We start from the raw sequence: 21,717 nt of genomic DNA on the forward strand, positions 1-21,717 counted from the left end.
GAGGGAGAGGGATGGGAATCACTACGTAAATAGCATTGACAATCCGCGTTTCGGTCAATGTTTTCTTCTTTATTTCCTCCAACCCATGCTTTTAGCTAGTACTAGGCTATAAACTAGCTATTGAGCTCCATGTATTAGCAATGGCTAGTGGAACAGTCACAACAAGGTAGCAGCAATAGTTAGTGAGACCCTCCAAGCAGTAAAAAGCAGCTTGGACAGCAAATTCTTGAGAGGAGCTCTGTCAGTACCGTTGAGTATTCCAGTACAGTCACAGACATGATAGAGAATTATGGAAATGTAGCAAAGTTCTGTCGTAAATTACTGTGCCGATACGATGAACCAACTATCAATGAATACAAAGAGACATGTACTTACATTCAATCATTGATGTAACTTTCTAAATGGGTACCCAAAAGTCTGCTTTTAAAAACCAGCTTACTAAGACAAAAATGAACATTACTTACCAACCTAAAGCCAAGTGGCTTTGATTTTACTTGCATACAATGCCCAGCTACTTAAGAAAGAGGGAATCATTAATATGTTGGGCTGTAGTCACAGCCTCTCCTTGTAGAAGGTACACAAAGCCACTAGATAGAGCCGAAACGATAATACAACACTCAAAAAACTGCCTTTGAAAGTTTTCAAGCTCTTGGTGAGATACACAACGCTTCTATATGATGCACAGTAGGCGTGGATGCTCAGCACAGGACTAAGAGTCCCAGTGGGGAGCTGTGAATGATAGTAATAACATTTCCCGCTGGGTTGGCGGGGTGTCTAGAGCCGAAACGCGGATCAACTTTTGGCATTACACAGAAGTGATTGTGCGCACGTGCTCCGTTTCCCATCCCTCTCCCTCTTATATCTATGGTCTAACTGAAAGCACAATGCTTTCTTTTTACTTTCTGATTTTATTGTGAGTTACCAACGTATAGCCACATCACACACAATAAATAAGATAAATTCTTATACCATACCACGTACGCATGTACCATGGTTTAGTTCTACATATGTAAACCACCTAGCCTCCGGGCGTATTAATAAACCCCTCTATAATATCACTATGGTATATACGTACATGGTATAGTTTATATCCTCCCCCAGGCACTTCGGGTACCAGTGTCACTGTGAGTGCGAAAGTGGTGAAAGACCGTTAAGTGGTGTGATAACTTGCCCTTTGTAAGTTAATTACCGTACTTCTAAAAGAGGCGCCGCTTTCAATATGAGCTAGGGCTATACTCATAGATTGAAGAGTTAGAGGGATAGAAAACGGTTGGTGTCTCGGGTAACATCCGAGCTACGCTGCGGTTTAATCGAGGCCATCACAGCAATACCTATTTCTACACCCAGTGCATAATAAACTACAAGTAACAGTGCTTAGTCCATGCAACTCACTTATATTTCAAGGTCTATACCTATTGTACTAGTCATAACCAGCACGCTTACACGTTACATGTTCCTAAAACAGCCTTGGGAACTTATAACTATATTGGAAAGTCTCTTTTTACTGGGTATGGTCAGTCAGCAAGTACTACATGTGGCTCATGGACTAGGCGTGTTATAAAATTGCTGAAAGAGATATGATGTCTCGAGGAAACACTTATTTTTAGGGAGTTACCCGGCTTAATATATAGCCTCGTTCATAGGGCGTAACGCGGATAGTTTTCGAGGCTTCACTGCAGATTCAATGTAAAATCATCACGTGCATCACTCCGTTTCCTGCTGCCTTTGCAGCTCACTTGGAAGTTTGGGGCTAATAGTAAATTGCAAAAAACCACTTTCTGCAAACTTTTGTTACGGAATGACTGTTAGAAAAGTTTTTGCAGATTTACATGTAATTTTCGCGGAATAGCAGCCTTTCTGCAGCATGCATGCATGCGAATTAATGTTTGCGATACATGCCCCAGGCCTTACTTTTTCTTGCTGTTGTCACTGTTCATCCATAAATCATAAGAAAGACATAGTGAGGCAGCAAAGAAAGAAATGGGCGTACAGTTAAGAAAAAGTAAGGCCTAGTTTGGGAAATCGCGTGATCCACAAGGATTTTTATGAACGTGGGCGATATGTAGCCCACAATTGTGACGTAAGGTATTCTCCCACGCATTCAGAGTTTTAATAAGACTGTACTGAGACAACCACCAAGCTGTGTTGCAAGTCAGATCAGAGAACCAGCGTTGCCAGCTCTGGTGGCAGTAGCTACCTGCTATATGATAATGATGACTAAGCTATTCTTGATCTATACTATCAGTAGACTATATAATAGCATGTAGAAAGACACAAGAAAAGGTGATAGTCTGAACACATAACTAGTAGATCATCTAGCTATATATAAGCCTAAGGTATAGCTAGCTATATAATTATAGTGCTTGCAAACTTCCAGTTCCAAGTCCATGTCCAGCTTGCTGCAGGCAAAGTTTTATTAGTTATAGATCTCTGCGTGGGCAGTCCAACATCTCTAGCTCAGCATGCCCACGCTCATTTTCACCCTTCTACCACCCTTCTACCCTCACGCGACTTCCCGATACAGGCTCTCCTTTTTCCTAACTCTACGTCTATTTTTTTCTTTATTCCTCCAATTAATACCGTATTTTATCTCATTGAACGATTAATACAGTATTTTATCTTATTGAACGATTGTGATAAAGAACAGAAAAAGGAGAGCCTGTGTAGAGGCTAACTGTATACTTTAAGATTGCTAACCTTGATGGCTAAACTTGCTGACAGTTAATTTGAACAACGTCTTTTTCTTACAGATTTTTGTCAGATTTTAGTTTTTTATATACGAGATGCTTCTCATGCATGCACGTTGGCCGGGTTTCCTTATTTCTATGGATCCAATCTCAATAATTATTATTTGTTTTCAGGTTCAATGGCACGGAGTGTGGTGGTGAGATGAGAGGTAACTGCTCTTCTTGCGGCACCTGTATCTGCAACCCTCCAGTGAGTTTTACTAAATGGGCCTCTAAAAGCATTTCGTTGCACAATGTTTGTGAAATGACTGCTTACCGGAAGCCACACCATTAATCTTTGCACGTTATACAGTGGCAGATCCAGAGGATGGTCCATGGGGTCCCTTGACCCCCCCTTTTAAAGTTCACTTTAATTAAAAGGCTTAATAACACCAGCTAGCTATTTATCAATTTTTGTAGCTATTGTAATTTGATTCAATGATTGTACCTGTTGTTTTGATGTATCAACTTCCAAAGGAGTGTTCAGGTTAGCCTATAGTGACTGTTCGTGGCAGCTAGCTAGCTCTACGCAATTCTATTATGGGACTTCCCCTGGCTGAGTATGGGATTTCCCCTAGTCATGTGTAACCGGAAGTGGGCGTAACCCCAAAAAATTCGCGCTGCCTTTTCAATACTAGCGCAGCATGCTCGTTAGTTTGGAATCCCCCCTTTCATTTTTCCTGGATCTGCCACTGTTATAGCAGATAATTCTAATTAAAGAACAATTTTCGTGGACTAGCTTAATTTCGTGTAGGATTGGTAACCCACGAAATCTGCGAAAATTAAGCCCCTCGAAAATGTTGCACTACACGGTATATATATACCATTATTACGAACACATGTACATGTACATGCATATACTAATTTTCTACAGTTCTTTGGACCTGAGAATGGCTGCAGATGTGATGATGCCTCCTGTAACTGTAATGGTAAGTCATGCAACGTACTACTACAGAAATTTATTACGATGAAGTTTCATCACTCCCTATAAGCTTGAGTATGTGTAGCTCTTTACAACTGTATGTTACTATACAGCATAACTTCATCGAATATAGTATAGTTATACCGTATAGCACGAAATTTTTGAGGAACTTATTTCATAGAATATGGCCTCTAAAAGCATTTTGTTGAATTTTTTCATGGGTTGATTACTTACTGGAAGCCACACCTTCACATTATAGCAGACTAAGTCGTGTAGGATTGCTAACCCACAAAAACTTCAAACAGCGAAATTAAGCCCCTCGAAAATGTTGCGCTATATGCCATGGTAGCTACAAACAATGTTCACATCAACAAACACGCACAGCCCACTTGCGCACGCACACACACACACACACGCACACACACGCACACGCACACACACACATGCATAGGCCGAGGGTCTTGTGTATGTGGTGTACCTCCGGAGTGTGCATGTGATGCTCTAGCTCCTGTATCTCAGGAGCAGTATTTTGGTCCCACTTGTGATTGTAATCCTGACATCTGCTTCAATACTAACTGGACCAGTGATGGAAGGAAAGTGAGTGGGGTCAGAATACTGTTTCATTGTCTAGGTCTGTGTGAAAGGCAATTGATTTGGTTTGTGGGATTGAGTATTTGGTTCTGTCTGTAACTTGACAAAGTTGTTATTGCAAAATGCCAAATATTCCTGTGGGTATGCATAGCAAGTGACTGGTTGTAGCTGTCAGATGTGGTGCATGAGTAGTATGCAGAAGAGGTACGATAGGCACGGTGCAGCTCAGGCAATTAGCCTCTGATTGAACAATAATTATCCGCCCACGTCGTATGTTTTTGCTGAAAGTAATCAGAGGCTAATTACTTAAGCTGCACCGCGCCTGTTGGACCTCCTCTGGGTAGTATGGTATTACTGCAGTTGTATTTTCCATGGCTGCTTGTCAAATACACACACCATAACTATTGTACAGTCATTTTAGTAAAACTTGCAATATTTTGTGTAACTTGGCTGCAACCACAGTAGTAACCACAGGAGGACATGATTATGAATATAATTAAACCATGCAGTAAGCAGCAAGACCAAGTCAAATATCAGTTATGTAACAGCAAGCATACATTGAATGACTTCAGCACAGCCTCAGAAAACAGCTCCATATGCCAATAAAACCTCGTTGAGAATGGTTATGTTATACCCATTATAATTATTTTGCGAGTTTCCCTATAATTATATACATCGCAGGGTGGCAGTGTCAGTGTTGTAGGCTAGTAGAAAAGGGAAGCAACATGCATTACAGCATGCTGAAAATAAGTTACATGGGTATATGTACATGTATATAATTATAGTGTTATCTCGAAATTAATGAGAACCCTGGACACTTATACAACATTCTCTTCATTGGCATGTTTGAGCTGTTCTCTGAGGCTGTGCGAAGTCATTATGGTGTACAGTGTACATGCAGTGCAGAAAAACTAGTGCTTGCTGTTAGACTTTCCATGCTTAATGGTATTCATAATCATCTATGTGGTTACAACTGTGGTTACAGCAAAGTTTATCAGAATATTGCAAGTTTTACTAAAATGACTGTAGACATTGTTTCTAGGAGTCGTGGTGCTTTGCAAATAGTTTTAGTGTACCTACATGTACATGTACATGTATGGTGCCATTAGTACCTCCCTGACCACTGTCAAGTAATTATAACACATGTTGGGTGTATATGCATCTGTTTAGCAATGTGAGCGCTGTGATTGAGCTATATAACTCATGGGGCAAGCGTGATGAATGTCATAGATGAACAAAATTGTTTGCAGTAGTTGTTTAATGTATAGAAGAGAACATTGGGTAGCAAACATAATCAATTGGGAACATAGGTATAATAGTCAATTGGTGAACATAATGGGATATGATACGCAAAATTAATCAATGCAAAGTTAATGGAAACTGCTGTAGGATATGCAGTCCTGTGGTCAGAAAAATTGGAAGTTTCACAAAAATACCTACATGTAGTATGCACAATTGTTTCCACTGCTTTACATACACGTACTCTATTATAGTAATGTGTTTAGTGTGTCCATGTATTCCCCAGGCTGAACTGTGTCAAGTGGCAGATGATCCCAACAACAGTGGGATATGTACGTGTAATGGGTGTCAATGTGGACGAACTGCCACCGGTACGACGAGCGGGAATGGTCTATGTCTGCCCATGGTGAGAACCATTCCTGGGAGGTGGGGATAATACTTGCCCCTCCTCCTCCAGTTGGCCATTTAATACCACAGTGTATATGTACAGCTAGTGTAGTACCAGAGGAGGTGCGACACGAGTACCTCGATTAGGCTTGATCATAGGCTTGGTCACGTGCCAAACTCAACGTTAAAGTCATTGTTGCATGTGACTCAATTTTAGCCTAATCGAGGCACTCCGTGTCGGACCTCCTCTGGTGTAGTACTATACATGTGATTGGGGGACTTATTAGGACTGCATGAGACTTCCAAATCAATAACCGTAATTATATCCATAGAGCTCTACATTTTTGCACTAAGATCAAAGTGAATGCCTGGAATAGATTAATTCACATGTATTAGCTCAGCGGGCTTGGTTCCATCCAACCCAGTTAGCTTTGTGCTTACTACCCTCCTTCCAAACACACACACAGACCCAGACGAGTACTTTTCCAACCCCTGCAATGCTATCGTAGGGGGGTGTACCTATGAATTCTCCGTTGGCCGACCATCATTTGCGTACAATTTACCGGTGCTTATTTTTGAAGACACTATGGATTGTAGAGGACGACCAACTTGGGCCCCCTATACAATAGCTGCTGGTATAGTTCTACTTATTATTCTGCTGGGTTTTCTCATCCCCTGTCTGCTTAAGATTGGTTGCACTGTTTGGGTAAGCACGTTTTTTTAATACATTCATTTTTGTAAATTTGTAGCCAACTTTTGATTACGGTTACCGTACCCTCGCGAAAATAAGCCCATCTTGAATAAATACCCATCCTCTCTTTTGCTTCGAAGTTCGATCTTGCACGAGGGTATTTTAACTCTATAATACGCCCACCCAGAATGAAGCATGCGTAGTAGCTATATACCACATGTAATTTTAGTGAAGAAAGCAAGTTTTAGGTAGTATCTAGTTAGACTCTACTCCTTGCTGGACCAAGATCAGACATAATTATAATGTCTCTGTGTGGATCTGTTTGCCCTTGAAGATGTATATGCAGGGAACAAAGTCCTATTTGCAGAGAAAGGGAACAATAACACAAATCTGAGAACAAAGTCATTACCTACGTAGTATTATTCTGAAGTGGGTGTTAATCAATTTTACCTTTCTTGCGGTTGCGCAACCGGACGTGACACCGACCACATTAGAAATGCTGTGATCTGACAAATCCTGGCATACATGTAGACTTGAAATCCCTCCCGTCAGGGAAGGTCGGGCCACGCCCATCACCCAGGCCAATTTTCCAGGTTATTGCCTTGGTTTGCTGAAACAAAGTACCTGCATAGCTCTCTAGGCAGTATAACCTATAACTTTGTCCATCCTTCGGGAAGTTCCTGCTGCTACATCTGACGAGCAACAAATGGAGTCCATGCACTTCTTTATGTTCATTCTTATCATGCTTTAATCTCATGCTCTAATCATACTCATGCATTAGTTTATAACATTTTTGTTGTCAATGAAATGTTCATGCTATGTATTGAAAGAAAAATACTCACAAGTAAGCCTCGATTTGAAGCCGCGAGTGGGCGTATATTCGAGTAAAAAGTCGCCGTTCACGAATAAACACCCAGTCCTCTAAAAATTCTAAACGATGGGCGTATTTTCGCAAGAGTATATACGATTAGTAGTATGATTAACAGTGCAATTTAATATGGGATTAATAGCACGATTGAGTAACAAGCAATGGCAAGGCTACTTATTGCACGAGGCTACACCCTTATTGCACTCTTAACCATACTATTGATGTATGATGAAGTTCTTTAAAGTAACATTTTCAGCCGCGGCCATTATTCGAAAACAATATGTTCAATGACGACGTGCAATTACTGGACCGAATGTGATACGGAATTAATTGCTGTACACTCTCCAGTCACTAATAGCATATCCTAATAATGATTATAGGCTGATTAATAGATTTTGTCTGGTTGCCCATAACTCCCTGAGTCTAAATCCTCATTACAGGAGAGTTTGAGGCTGTTTTAATTGCTTTCAAAAAGACGATGTACCGTATAGTGCGAAATTTTCGAGGGGCTTAATTTTCGCGGATTTCGTGGGTAGCAATCCTACACGAAAATTTCAAGTCCACAAAAATTGTTCTTTAATTAGAATTACCTGCTATAACGTGCAAAGATTTACAGGCGTGGCCTCCGGTAAGCAGTCATTCCGCAAACATTGTGCAACGAAAATGCTTTTAGAGGCCAATCCACGAAATATAAGTGCCTTGAAAATTTCGCACTATACGGTAATTCATTACTTGCTTTGCATAATTATGCCTCGGTGTGCATGCGCAATCGAGGTATACAGTAGTGTGTGTGTCTGTGTGTCTGTGTAGACTGCTACAGCTGCTCAAGGATCAATAAAGTGCTTCTATAGGCTTCTAGTCATGTTTTCTTGGATTAGATTCATTGCAAAATAATGCTTCGTTTTCGAGTTATATCTAGTTTTGCTTAGTACTTGGAATGCCATTGCAGCCTTTTCAGAAGAGTGCGTAGCCAAACTTGTTTACCGAGTGTTGCTACTCTACTTAGTAGTTAGCTCTGCACTAAAACGCTAGCTATTGGTAGCTGCAAGAGTGAGAAGAGAGCTGCAAGGCTCTGTTGAGCCATTAATAAGTTAGACTTGAACTTTTGGCATCGATCGTTTTTAACAACAATCATAGTCGATCATTACCCACTCTTTGAGTTTGCATGCAGCAAATTGAAAAAAATGTTCATCAAAAATTAAGCTATTAGTAGCTTTTATGTTATGTAGCTTTGGCATCTCCACCGAAGCATCAGCACCTGCGGTGCTTTCATTATGTTCAGTAAATAATTCACAATGTAAACTTTAATGTGTTTCTTGTTTTGTATGTATGCACTGTATTCGAAGGGTGCATGGCGAGCTATTGGTATTTTATGCTTATTATAGGGCATGCATCAAATGTATGATATAAAAATGCGTGCTTTTTCAACCTGTAGGATAAAAAGCAGCACAGGATGTTTACTGCAGAGCTACAGCATGCCGACTTCACACCTGTCACACCTGAGGGTGTTCCTAGCAACGATTGTGTTTAATTTGGTCGGACTGTGTGCAACCAAGTGCGAAATTGATGTTTTGTGTCTTTTATTTCAAACCTACAAATGCACTTAATTACCAAATAAATCAGTCACATTACACCCCCTCCACACACACACAAACAGCACGAGAATCCACCTTGTTTGCACTCAGCAATTTTCTCTAATTAAATTTATATACACAACCTTTCTATTGTAATGCATGGTTTAATTTTTAGTCTGCATTGTTTTTTCTTGATGTATTTTCTAGTGCCACACACACACACACTACACGCATTGGATCGCCTTATCATTGTATATACAATCAATATTGATCATGCATTGATCTAGTTACCATAATTATAATTATACATGTGCTTATAATTAATTCGAGTCGCGTGGGCGGCTACGGGTTATAGTAGTCCGTTGCTTAAGCCTTTGTATGTATGTTTGTTTGTCTGTGTATATACTTCAGTATATTTGGTCCTCTATAACTGGCCGTGTGCATGTGACATATATGCATCGTGTCTAGATTCAACACTATTATATATACTATCTAGTGCAATCTATTTCTGTCCACTTTTCTGTAAGTTGTATAGCACTCATACATCTATTATTATTTAGCGGGAATCATTCAGGAGGTTAACAGTTAAATCCTACTGTACTGGCTTTAACAACATAATGTAACTTGAATTTTCGAATTTTCTTGGCTCTAATTGTGGACCCATCAATTTTTTTATCCTGCAATTTCAACGTGGTCGTTACTCTAAATTATAGGCACCAGTTCATGTATTTTTCTCCGTTCTATTTATGCACCAAAGAAATCGGTTTTGGTGGCACCTAACCTTTACACCCTCAAGCTTAGCAATTTTCTGAAAGCAACATTTTTAATATCGTGTCCTAAACGTAGCCACACCAGGGCTTCATGCGGGGGGGGGGCGCTCGCCCACTCTGCCTATACATATTGCCCCTCCCCTTTGGGATTAGGTCGTACACACTGCACGAACATTGCACACGATCTCGTCCACGCTGCTAGGGGCACAATTGGCAAGAAGGGGTGGCGAACAAAGAAGGATCAAATCGCCAGTGGTGACAACACAACTGTTTTCGTAGTCCCGTTGAACTGTCATAGAACGGTATTGGAATCTGGTTGCCTAGGAGGAGAGACCTACGATAATCCGTTAGAGTCAAACCCCATCACTTACGCGTCTGAGTCAGTGGAGGAGAGTGTTTCTAAGCAGTAGGACTATTTACTGGTTTAGTATTTTTGTACAGGTGTATGTTTGAGTTGAGTTGTGTGTATTATTATTTGTTGCTTACTTTATTGTTTATAAATTAATTGTGTATGGTACATGTGCAGTGCATCCCATAATCCTATTAATATTGGTCACCAGGAAGTAAATTTAATACTTACAGCAATTTGCTGAGTGTACAAATTTGTGGAGCCATTTAATATATATAGAGCTAACCTACTACTGTAACATCTATCTATTTCCTTTTCGAGAAACCAACAATCATGGTGAATGTGTTCCAAGCTGTCTCTCTGCTTCTAGGACTACTTGCTGCCTCAGAAGGTGTGATATAAAATAAATATACAGTTATTGTAGCAATATGTCTAGCTTGCATGCTAGATGCTATGATCTAACTAAATAATTGCTATTAATTTTAGATGGTATAGTCTACTATTGATGTCTAGCTAGCTAGGTAGATCATCCAAAGAAGCCTTAGAGTCCAGAAAGTGCTGTGAAGCTTCTACAATTCACTTGGGGACATTTACTATGGATACATGGTGTACAGCCTACCAGGCACACACTAGTTAACTCACTTTCAGGCCCTAAAAATCTAGGCTGGTCACACCCTCCACAAAAGTATACGTGTGTCGGTTCGAGACTACTAACGAATTGTGTAGTTAATATACTGTACAAGCACTAATTAGTTCTAACCCCCCCCCCCCCCCCCCCCGTGTCTGCTCTCACGTTACAGGTGTATTAGAGTACCAGAGTCACAATGCCAAACACCATGGCAATATCATCTTCCGAGAGTTCTCTGAGTCCAAAAATAAGAGACAAGCTCCTCAAATGGTGAGTGACAGTAATACTCTCAAAGAATTTGCTTTGGATGGTTTCTTTTGTGACTCGTACAATGTGAGTCTCTTTGAGCTTTACGGGAAGCATTAAATTGATACAGTAGTGTTCAGATGTAAGAATTAGGGTTGGCAGCATTCAATGTGTGTATATAAGTGTGACAGGAATTAAAGTCATGCACTACGAGTTAATCTGTGTTGATGGTACATGCATGTAGCTGTCTTTTGGGGTCTTAGTTTGTAAACAGATACCTTAATTATCAATTAAGTTCTTCCGGAAAAGGTACAGATTAGAAGTTAATTGTTGTAACTTGTGACTTCTTCGACATTAGTAACGATTTTGATGTGGCCTTTTTTGGGAGGTTGTTTTGTACACAAACAAGCATGGGTGCTTGACTTTTATATCGCAGTTGTCCTTTTTTCAGGGGCGGCCATGCATAGAGAAATTAAGTCTCCCATATCATCTGCAAGTATAAATAAGATTATAATAACCCCTCCCCCCCTACACACACACAAACACTCACAGAACGAAACTACGAAGGATGACCATGTCTACTATACGTCCGTGTTCCACCCGCCTGGGGCAATGGCAAACAGCCTCTGGTTCGACATTTCCAATCTGCCAGACAGAGAAAATGTCAACCTCTCTGATCCAATCCTCTCTAACAACTACAGATTCTTTGCTGTGAGTACAAACTCAGAGAATACATGTATATATCGAGTTAAGGGATCATTTGTTGTACATATCACTGAGCCTTAGAGAACTCGTTCTTACTAAAATAATAGGCAATTAACTTGATGATAACTGAACCACTGTCAATTTGTAAGATGGGTTGAATTCACTCTCCTGGCATTATTCAGAAGGTTGTGTGGCATCGTGAATCCATGTGTATAATAATAGCGTATATACGTACATAATAAAGTACTGTACTGAATCAATGTAGTCACTGACACAGATGTCTGTGCTGCTTATCGTACACTACACAAATATTGAATATTTGCTTCAAATTGCAGTGGCGGATGCGGGGAAGTACAGGGCTCGTTTGTTCCCCTCCCTTACTCTTTAATACCTATACATACATATTTACCGGCCAGCTAGTGCTCTAGTTACCGTAGTAAACGCCTTATTCTCCGATTCCTACATCATTGTGCAGTACTTAGCGTTTAGATAAGCATGTGTGGCCATGACGTATCTACGAAAATTATGCGGCCCGCGTAAATATCTAAACTAAATTGATAAAATTGTGAATACCGTATGGTGGGTAATTTCGGGGGGGAGGGGTCAAAACATTCGTGGTTGAACACTATTCTTATGATAAATTTCGTGGCTGCATGTGTGCACGGCAAGTAAATGTGGTCAATGATCGCTTCATTTGTGGGTAAAATATTCGTGCTCAGGGTTTCAACCACAAAATGTTTGCCCCCCCCCCCCCCTCCCGAAATTATCCGGTATAGATATAACTTGAACTCAATCTCGGTGCCAGTTGGTGATGCTAATGGTCTTTTATTTACTACTTATACGCATGTATGACTGACTGCATGGCATTGTGTTTACAATAATATTACACTTAATGTTGGCTTTGCTGAAGGCTGTTTTGTATTACTTCCTGTTACTTGAATCCAGTGTGTCCCAATTCAATAAGTACATTTCTTGTTTGATAAAAGAGGTTGTTTTTCATTAGTCCCCTTGAGCTGTGCTCAGTTTACGGTAATCAGATCCTACACCTTGATATAGCACATGTATTTCGGCTAAAAAGGCAAATTATTATCTACATAGCAAAGTGATATAGCACCCCACACACACACACACACACACACACACACGCACACACACACTACCATCTATTTAATGCCTGGTGCTAATTCTAAGAACGATTGTTTTGTGCTTGCCACCTAGAAGAACCACATAGATCCATCCCCATTATCAGATACTACCATCACAAAACTGGCCCACAATACAGGCCTGTACCTTATAAATAAGCTCCCTCAAGGTCAGATCTAGTACACAGCCATGCATGCAAGCTAAGTTGAAGTATTACAGCAGCCAATATCATGTCCAAGATAAGTTCTATACTTTATGTCAACATTACCTCAAATATGAATATAGCTTACAGTCAGCATGGAAGTGAATAGCTTACAATAATTATTCAGTATACAAGAGGTTTTCAGGTAGGTTGAGGGAATGCTTCAGAGTGTAAAGTTACTCATGCATAAGTTTACTGTGTTGCATGTATAACTAATTTAATTATAACTTATGCATGAGTAACTTGCACTCTGAAGCATTCCCCCAACCTACCTGAAAACCTCTGTACTAATTGTTCTGAATGCAAGAGATGAATGGGGAGGAGGGTTGATGCACGTTAAAGACTCTTTAACCCATCATTCTCGACTCTCAAGGTCGGGTATCTGTTTGCTTTTTCTACCTGTATGGTTTTGTGCTGTTTGCTCTTTTGTTTTCTTTTTTTTTGTCTATAACCAGATAGGATAATATAAGGTCTCAAGGACCCACCACTAAGTTTACTATACCTAAATATTAGGACATTAGATGCCAACCTTTTTAAAGACTAATTTAAGTGAGCATTCCGTTTGAGGTAGTAACGCGAACAGTTGACACAATTTCTCCCACACAAATGATACTTGTTGTATGCCCTCAAACACACACACACACACACATAGTCACACCCTCTCCTGTTCGACTTTCCCTACTATGGTCACACCATCAACTCTATCTCCGTGACAACGGGTGGGTTTCTATACGCCAGTAACTACACACATGCTGAGCTGATTGCACTGACCCACAACATCGCTCCCCTACAAGCTGACTTCAACCCTGAGACTAACGACACGGCCAGAATTTTCATCTATTCCACAAGTATGATAGTGTATTACACATTCCCATTGAAATTGCAGCATTTAACGAGGGAGAAATATCATAATGATATCGCATGATATTTTCGGTGCCTTAAAATTGGCCATAGCCTATTCTCTCATTATTTGTAGCACTACATTACACGTGTGTATCCTATCCATTTCGGTGAGTCAAATATGTTACGTATGCGTTGATCGTCACTCCACACACACACATACAGGCGATCGCTTCACGGTTCAATGGAACCAGGTGCACAATCACGACCATGTCAATGACGGACCCTTCACATTCCAAGTCTCCCTGTTCCAGGATGGCTCCATACACTTTGTCTATAGGGAGGTGAGAAAGAACCTTTGGATATAATTATACATAGCTACCGGTATATGATATGATAATTTACCATTCCTACATGTATATTTCTCAGGGCTTACGTGTAATTAATTCCTATAATTATTACACGCTTTAATTTTGCCTGTACAAATGTCACTTGAGCAAGTAAATACTAATGTACATGTATACGTTCCTATAATTATGTCTAGACTCGTTGCAGGCATTCTTTTCCCTAATTAAATTACTTTAATTGGGGTATGTTATTTCAAGCATCAACTCAGTGTACATAGAATAAGGACCTGTGTACTGTTACGCAAGTACATAACTACTGTTACTGTATTATTTGTGTGCTCAGATTCCACTGGCTGTGAGTGACATCAATAATGAAAATCATCCGGTGGAGGTGGGACTCTCCGACTCTTTTTATGTAGACGAGCCGGTCCCCGGAGGATGTGAGTAAGGGGGTGTGGGGGAGGGGCTCTCGTACTCACTGTCTAGCAGGGTGTGTATTTGTAATTGTTGTGTGTTGATATGATAACTAAGCACTGTATATTGTGCAACTACACGTATAAGGTGTGTGTTGAAAGATTAATATACGTACATAACCATCAAATCACGGTGGCTTCACTAATGTTTCCTCTGTTCACAGTTATTGTGCGCACGGTGTTTGAGTACAGTCGTATCCAACTCAACGCCACACAGCAGCTGCAGAACAGTGCCTACGTCCTCACACCTGTACTCAGTGAGTGATTATTAACTTGTCATTTTATGCTTGGAACGTCGTTGAGTGTTTACTTGTTGGTTGTTAGTGGCTTCATAAATTTTCTGCATGCCATGAATTTTAATTGCATGGGCACACACATCATCCACATACACTAGTCACCTTGTTTGAAAAGCAATGTTTGCTTGGTACGATTAGTCCACTGTGCTTTTGATAAACTTGTAATTAACAATCCAAGTATAGAGAACATTCTATGTGTGTTCTATACTTACAGATTGTGTGTTCTACTTTCAGATTGTGTAGTGGCTAGCTCGTGTGACGAGTGCATCATGCTCAGCACTACGTCCAGCTTCAACTGCGAGTGGTGTCCCACAGCTGGGAGGTAAGATCAGTGCTGCCAGTATATACAGTCACTGTAATTAGTTATGTATAGACTATAGTGTATCTACTTCATCTCACCACAGAGATTAAAGAGGTACATACGACCTGTAGCAACTGCCTTAATTACTACGAATCCAATTAGCGGTTTGTGTAAGTCAACACACTATTGCAAGCTTGAGTGCACATGGGATTGTTTTGCTTGCGTGCAACAGAATCAAAACAAACGCAGAGTACTACGCAAACGGAACAGAAACTTTATTTTGGCCTCTACTGTAGTGGAGGTTGTTTCTAACGTTGAGTAAAATCTAGGCTAGATACACATGTAGTACCTTGCTGTCTGCAATAGATTCTACTACATTTGTACTAAAACTTGCACTTCAAACTGTCACTTGAGACCATAATTATGGGACACAGTACACCGATGAGTTAAGCTACGTATAATTAAAAGCATTCTGAGATCACATAGCACGACAAAATAACATTTTGTACCTCTATAGCTATCTTCACAAAACCAAATGATGCTCACTATTAGGGGGCACAAGAATTATGTTTTAGGGGGTTATGAATGTAGTCATAATATGAAACATGCGCAACCGTACCGCCAGGAGTGCATGAATATATTCATGCATGCACTCCTGGTACCACGGATTAACATCAAAAGCTTTTTGTGCCATGCTGCAAATTCAATGTAAAATGCACGTGACACTACTTCCGTTTCCAATCTCTCTCCTTTTTAATATGATCTCACTAACAAGCAAGCATTAGTACAAAGTACTGTATGATGTTAATTGTCACCATAATCAATTTTATATACATTTAGTAACTAGAGCACTAAAGTGCAAACCCTCGGCTGGTGACATGATAATAAAAAAACCTGAAGAGTGATAATGTGCATGTAGCATGTATGACTAGCACAGCAACTCAAGAGCAATATAAAAACTAAACCAGACTAGAGGCATGCTGAAACATTGAGTGGTACATGTCACAATAGACATGCACTGTGGACTGGGATGACAGCAAAGAAGCCTGGAGTCTTAGACTTAGAGAGGTATGGCTCCTGCCAGGCTGGAGTATAGGATCCAGAGTCAGCCAACAACAACCAGTCACAATTTTAGATTTCTACTCAATTGTTCCTGGTATGGATCACTTCAGCTGCAACTACGTAATCAAGGCCACGTGTAGCTAGCTACTAGCTGCCAACGTGCAAGTTCAAGCTTCTTGGCTTTTGCTCGACAAAGAAGCTTTAAAATCATAATCTGCCACTATTTAAATCAAGATATTGTTCTGTGAAGGCTATACATGCTGTAAACGCAGAGCTGTGGTACCCAGGTGAGTAGATATACCTGTGACAAACAAACAGACCAACAGACTACTATACCCGTGGCCGCCCACGCGCGCCTCGGGTAACTAGTTAAACTCTTCCATTGGGTCTGGTTGTAATTTAAAAATGTTGTTCCCCAATTGACTAACTGCACGTATGCACTCTGTACAGCTGTAGCATTTAATCTGCACTGCTTTTGGACTACAGCATGCAAAAGAAATGTGTACCTTCGGATATCTGTTACCATAGAATTTCCATCACTATTATTATGAACACCTGTGTATATATTTGCAGGTGTTCTGACGGGATTGATCGATACACTCAGGACTGGTTCGAGAGTGAATGTTCTGAAACGGTGAGTGCAGCACATACTGTATCTCTGAGTCAAATTATATTTCTTGGTTTATATTTACCAACTTATGAAGTGTTACAGTGTAGTCTGGTTTATACCCGAGGCACGCGTGGGCGGCCACGGGTATAGTAGTATGTTGGTTGGTTTGTTTGTTTGTGTATTCTGAATCTACTCACCTGGATATCATAGCGCTGCGTTTACAGCATGGATAGCCTTCACACAACTTTTAATAGTGGCAGATTTTGATGTTAAAGCTTCGTTGTCGAATAAAAGCTGCTTTGAACTTGCATGTTGAGCTAGCTACACTGTGGCCTTTATTACTTGCAGATGAAGTGATCCCGTACCAGGAACAATGGAAAAGGGTCACTACAATAGAAAGCTAGAATTGTGACTGGATGTTGTCTCTGTTAGCTAGCTGACTCTGGAATCCTACTCCAGGAGCCATACTTCTCTGAGACTCCAGGCTTCTTTGCTGTGATCCTAGTCCACAGTACATATATCTAGGTACCACTAAAACTCTGTTCTCTATTGTTTCAGCATGTCTCTCTCTCTGTAGTCTGGTTTAGTACTGAGTTGCTGTGCTAGACAGCTCAGTCACTACCTAGTTCTTCTGGTTTTTTTGTAATCATGTCACCAGCCGAGGGTTTGCACTTTAGTGCTCTAGGTTTTATTGTTCCTGAGTTGCTGTGCTAGACAGCTTAGTCATACATAACTACGTAGTTCTTCTGGTTTCTTTATAATCATGTCACCAGCCGAGGGTTTGCACTTTAGTGCTCTAGTTTGTTTGTCTGTTTGTGACATCTGAGCCTGATCACCTGGCTGCCATAGCACTGCGTTTACAGTATGGGTAGATAGCCTCCACACAACAATTAAGTTATTAGTGTTAACAATAGCAGATTTTCGATGTTAAAGCGCTGTTATATAAAAGTGAGCAAAAGCTAAGAAGCTTTAATTTGCAGTTGGCAGCTAACTAACTACACGCAGCTTTATTCGAGAGTAGCTCACGTATTTACAGGTGAAGTGATCCTGTACCAGGTACAATGGAAAAGGATCACTAAAATAGAAAGCTAGAATTGTGACTGGTATGTTGGCTCTTTAGCTCCAGGACTTGAACTCCAGGAGCCAGACTCCAGGCTTCTTTGCTGTGAATCCTGTCCACAGTGCATGTCTCATGTATCACTAAAACTCTGTGCCAGCATGCCTCAAGTCAGTCTGTTAGTTATTTACAGTTGAACTAAGAAATGAGTTACTGTGCTAGACAGCTCAGTCATACGTCGCTACATGCACTGCATTATATCACTCTTCTGGTTTCTTTATTCATGTCACCAGCTGAGAGTTTGCACTTTAGTGCTCTAGTAGTATATTTTCCCCGTAAAGTTTCCCATTAAACTGAAATATTTACCAGAAAAATATCCTGAATAAATATACAGACAAAGAAAACAGAGCTATATATAGACAGAGGTGTAGGCTTATTGCAGCAGCTATTTTCTGATAGAGTCTACGTGTAGACTTTCAACAAGGTAGCACTTGGCCTGTCCATAATTATAGGCTAGTTTCAGCTTTCACTTCATTCAGATGATTGTCATCCACACTGCACTGTTGCAGGCGGTGAGTCTTTTGTTAGCATAGCAGGCTAAGGGTATATAGCTATCAGATGGACTAGAAAGCTTCACAATCGAACTTCTATCTACTTCCTTCAATCCACTTCCATTCGTTGTGACGTCATTGTTTTACTGAGCATAATTATGTGGCGCATGCGCAAACAGTCGATACCAGGCCCATTTTCAGTGCGGCCTGGCTAGTGGTAATAATATAGTGAGTTTATGTTTGTACTTTGCAAGGTCTATGCAACAGTTATTTTGTTACAAAAACAACTGTAAAGCCACATGCATGTATACTGAAAGTTTATTTTTTCTGTGGTGAAATGAACCTCAGTAAATGTGTGTGTTGAAATATTGAAAATAGCACCTAACTGTAACCAATCTATCACAGTATCAAGTACATTGTGTGTACTCTTTTTACCTGTACTCCCCTCCACACACACACACACACACACACACACACATTACAGGCAGTGACGACATGTAAGTCGAATAGTACAGTGGTACATGCATGTATATAATGATTACATGGCAACCCAACAGGTCAAGTTGTGTCTCCTTTGTCAGCTGGGGCAGTGGCTGGGATCAGTGCAGCGGTAGTGATCGTTCTCGCCGTGGTGATACTGGGTCTGGGTATTATTGTCATAGTGTTCATTGCCTACAAGAGACCCACCTCACGAATGGGCCTCTTTTTAATTGAGGTGAGCTCTGTCAGTACATAATATATATACTGTCACAGTGAATCCCTTTATTACTATTTGAGAATAAGGTTTTGACATGATTTTATGTATATCTTCTAATTTATCAGACACTTTTCTAGGCAAGTTTTGTTGTTCTAATACAGCAGAAACTCTGGTGTTTAAATATCCGGACAATATCTTGAAGTTGAGATTTTGTAGCCAGCAAGGAGTGCTGCAAGTTAGAGCTTTGAGGATTAGACATGCTAGTATATACCGTATATGCTTGATCAGGAGCCGCGGCTACTAAATGTTTCATTTTGCTGGAAGAGGAGGCTACAATTCAAGAGGGGCCACTGTTCAAGAGCGGCGTTTATTAGCTCCAGATAATTTAGTTTGTCATTAAAAGTTGTTTTCACCTGCATAAACTTGAACTCTGTCATGAGAAAGTCTTTGTGAAGCACTAACAAGCTGCTACGTACATGTAGCTAGCTGCTAGTAATAATTTTTTTGGCTGCCACGTGCAGAAATGCTAGAGTCAAAGTTCACTGAGGCTTATGGGAGGCTACTATTTGAGAGCGGCTACTAAATGTTTCATTTTGCTAGCAAGGGAGGCTACTATTTGAGTGCGGCCTTTATACAAGAGCGGCCTCTGATCGAGCATATACGGTATATACTAATTTGTTGAGGGGCTATTTCAAGCGTTTTGTACACAAACACAAACTGTTTATTTAAGATCTGGGAGCTGAGCTGGTCTTTTTATAGTGCATGAGATTTTCGTAATTTGTGGTGATGAATATGCAGTGCTCCAGGTACATAAATATGAATCAACCTTCCCTATACAGCATCGTCCTAAGGCCATGTCTCTGAACAAAGGCTCTGCCTCCTACAACGTAGACTCCGGCAATACAATACTCAAGGAAGACCTAAGCACATAGCAAAGTATAACTTACCACTGTTACAGTATCGCTAATAATTATTGGCTGTAAGCATTGTACCATCGATTCGTATGTGCATTTATTTGCATATTTTTATTCAACTTTAAATTATAGAAATTTCTGTACTCATGTATATAAGATGTCTGATGATTGAATATAAATATCAGTATCAATTTGCATGCCTATAATTTATTATCAATATTGTAACAATACAAAGTAGTTCAAAACAGAACTTCATTTTTATGAGGTTCAAAATGGCCATAATTATGCACTAATGATTGATAATGATTCACTTAGTCAGTGTGTTAACTAGAAGTGCTATAGTGGTATATATGGTGCAATTTGAAAGCACATCATCCACCAAATGCTAGATAGTGACTCTCCAGGAGACGCTTTCCCTGGTTCATGGCAGTCCAGCACAGTTGGTCATCTTTCTCCTCCAGCTCCCAGACGGGACGACGGATCACTGGGACAGGATCAAGGGTGGGGAGGACCAGCATGCGACAAACCTCATCTATGTCCACACCAGAACGAAAAAATTGATTGGCCTAAAAGGTGTTAAGGTAAACTGTTTGTGTACGGTATAGCCGGTAATTTCCAGGAATATTTGTAGTTTTCGTGTTGGAGCTAGCTCTGACCACCAATATTTTACCCAGGCGACTTTGCCTACCTTTACCTGCAGTGCAAGCAGCAACCGCGAACATCCACGAAGTGACTAAATATTGCATGAATGTTTACCCCCCGAAAATTATCGGTTATACGGTGTATATTGGTGGGTGCATGAAAAAAGAATACCTTAATACGTACCTAACACCCTAATTATAAGGCAACAAATGAAACCAAAGGTCGAATCTGTTTAATACCGTATAGTGGGTAATTTTCATGATGCAAAATATTCATGGTTTTCGTGGTTGAAGGTCTGACCACAAATTAAGCGACCTTGCTACCTTTACCTACATACTAGTGCATACTAGCTCCAACCACGAAATGTCTAATATTGCTAAACCACAAATATTTTGTCCCACGAAAATTACCCGCTATACGGTAATTGAAGGTTATGTTGATGTCCAGGTGTCGCATCTAATTGGAGGTATATGGTATATACTCATGCAGGCTGTGGTGGATCCAGGAGTATGGAATTGGGGGCTCACCCCCCCCCCCCCTTCCTCCTAAGAACCTTAATCAATTTCAGTGATTCTATCAGCTACTTAGCTAGCTAGCTAGCTATAAGAAAAAATGTTTTGTGATTTTCCCTTCCCTACCAAAATTCCTGGATCCGCCCCTGATACTTGTACACTTAGTCTCACTTGCCTCGATTTCAGGTTCCAGTGAATCGAGGCTATAAGGTGTGTGGCTACATTTATTTAGTCCATTTATGACACGGCAATAAATAATAATTGTCAACGCGGCTATCGCTACTTTTAGGGGTCAGAAAATTGGCTAAGCTCGCGGGTGTCGCATATTTAGAGGATTGTCTTAATTAGAGGTGTTACAAATCTAAAATTAGCTC

At 40.4% G+C, this 21,717-nt stretch overlaps 4 protein-coding genes across 5 annotated transcripts in view; 3 read left to right on the forward strand and 1 right to left on the reverse strand.

Moving 5' to 3' along the window:
• The window catches only part of LOC135347803 (uncharacterized), a gene marked incomplete in the record, with an annotated part of 825,189 nt that overhangs the window by 156,697 nt on the left and 646,775 nt on the right, over window positions 1-21,717 (reverse strand).
• LOC135347834 (uncharacterized) overlaps window positions 1-21,717 on the forward strand; it is a 160,759-nt gene that overhangs the window by 123,960 nt on the left and 15,082 nt on the right. The gene's annotated exons all lie outside the window — the stretch shown is intronic.
• Window positions 402-9,263, forward strand: LOC135347978 (integrin beta-like protein 1). Of its 2 annotated transcripts, XR_010398576.1 has the most exons (8): window positions 402-913; window positions 1,102-1,176; window positions 2,862-2,937; window positions 3,601-3,655; window positions 4,100-4,245; window positions 5,765-5,884; window positions 6,333-6,571; window positions 8,860-9,263. XR_010398576.1 is itself a non-coding variant. In XM_064546152.1 (7 exons), exons 1-7 carry the CDS (start codon window positions 885-887, stop codon window positions 6,372-6,374), a joined length of 543 nt encoding a protein of 180 aa, XP_064402222.1. In that variant the 5' UTR covers window positions 402-884; the 3' UTR covers window positions 6,375-6,572. The 2 variants fall into 2 exon arrangements, 1 of the variants encoding a protein (XP_064402222.1); XM_064546152.1 differs by lacking the exon at window positions 8,860-9,263 and having other exon boundaries at window positions 6,333-6,572.
• LOC135347923 (plexin domain-containing protein 2-like) lies at window positions 10,342-20,368 on the forward strand. The gene is made up of 12 exons (XM_064546049.1): window positions 10,342-10,508; window positions 10,918-11,015; window positions 11,544-11,702; window positions 13,694-13,889; window positions 14,107-14,225; window positions 14,572-14,668; window positions 14,866-14,958; window positions 15,232-15,319; window positions 16,934-16,994; window positions 19,063-19,075; window positions 19,136-19,293; window positions 20,115-20,368. The coding sequence occupies exons 1-12, from the start codon at window positions 10,451-10,453 to the stop codon at window positions 20,205-20,207; spliced, it is 1,233 nt and encodes a 410-aa protein (XP_064402119.1). The 5' UTR covers window positions 10,342-10,450; the 3' UTR covers window positions 20,208-20,368.

This window comes from Halichondria panicea, chromosome 14, assembly GCF_963675165.1.
Source record: "Halichondria panicea chromosome 14, odHalPani1.1, whole genome shotgun sequence".
NCBI lineage: Eukaryota > Metazoa > Porifera > Demospongiae > Suberitida > Halichondriidae > Halichondria > Halichondria panicea.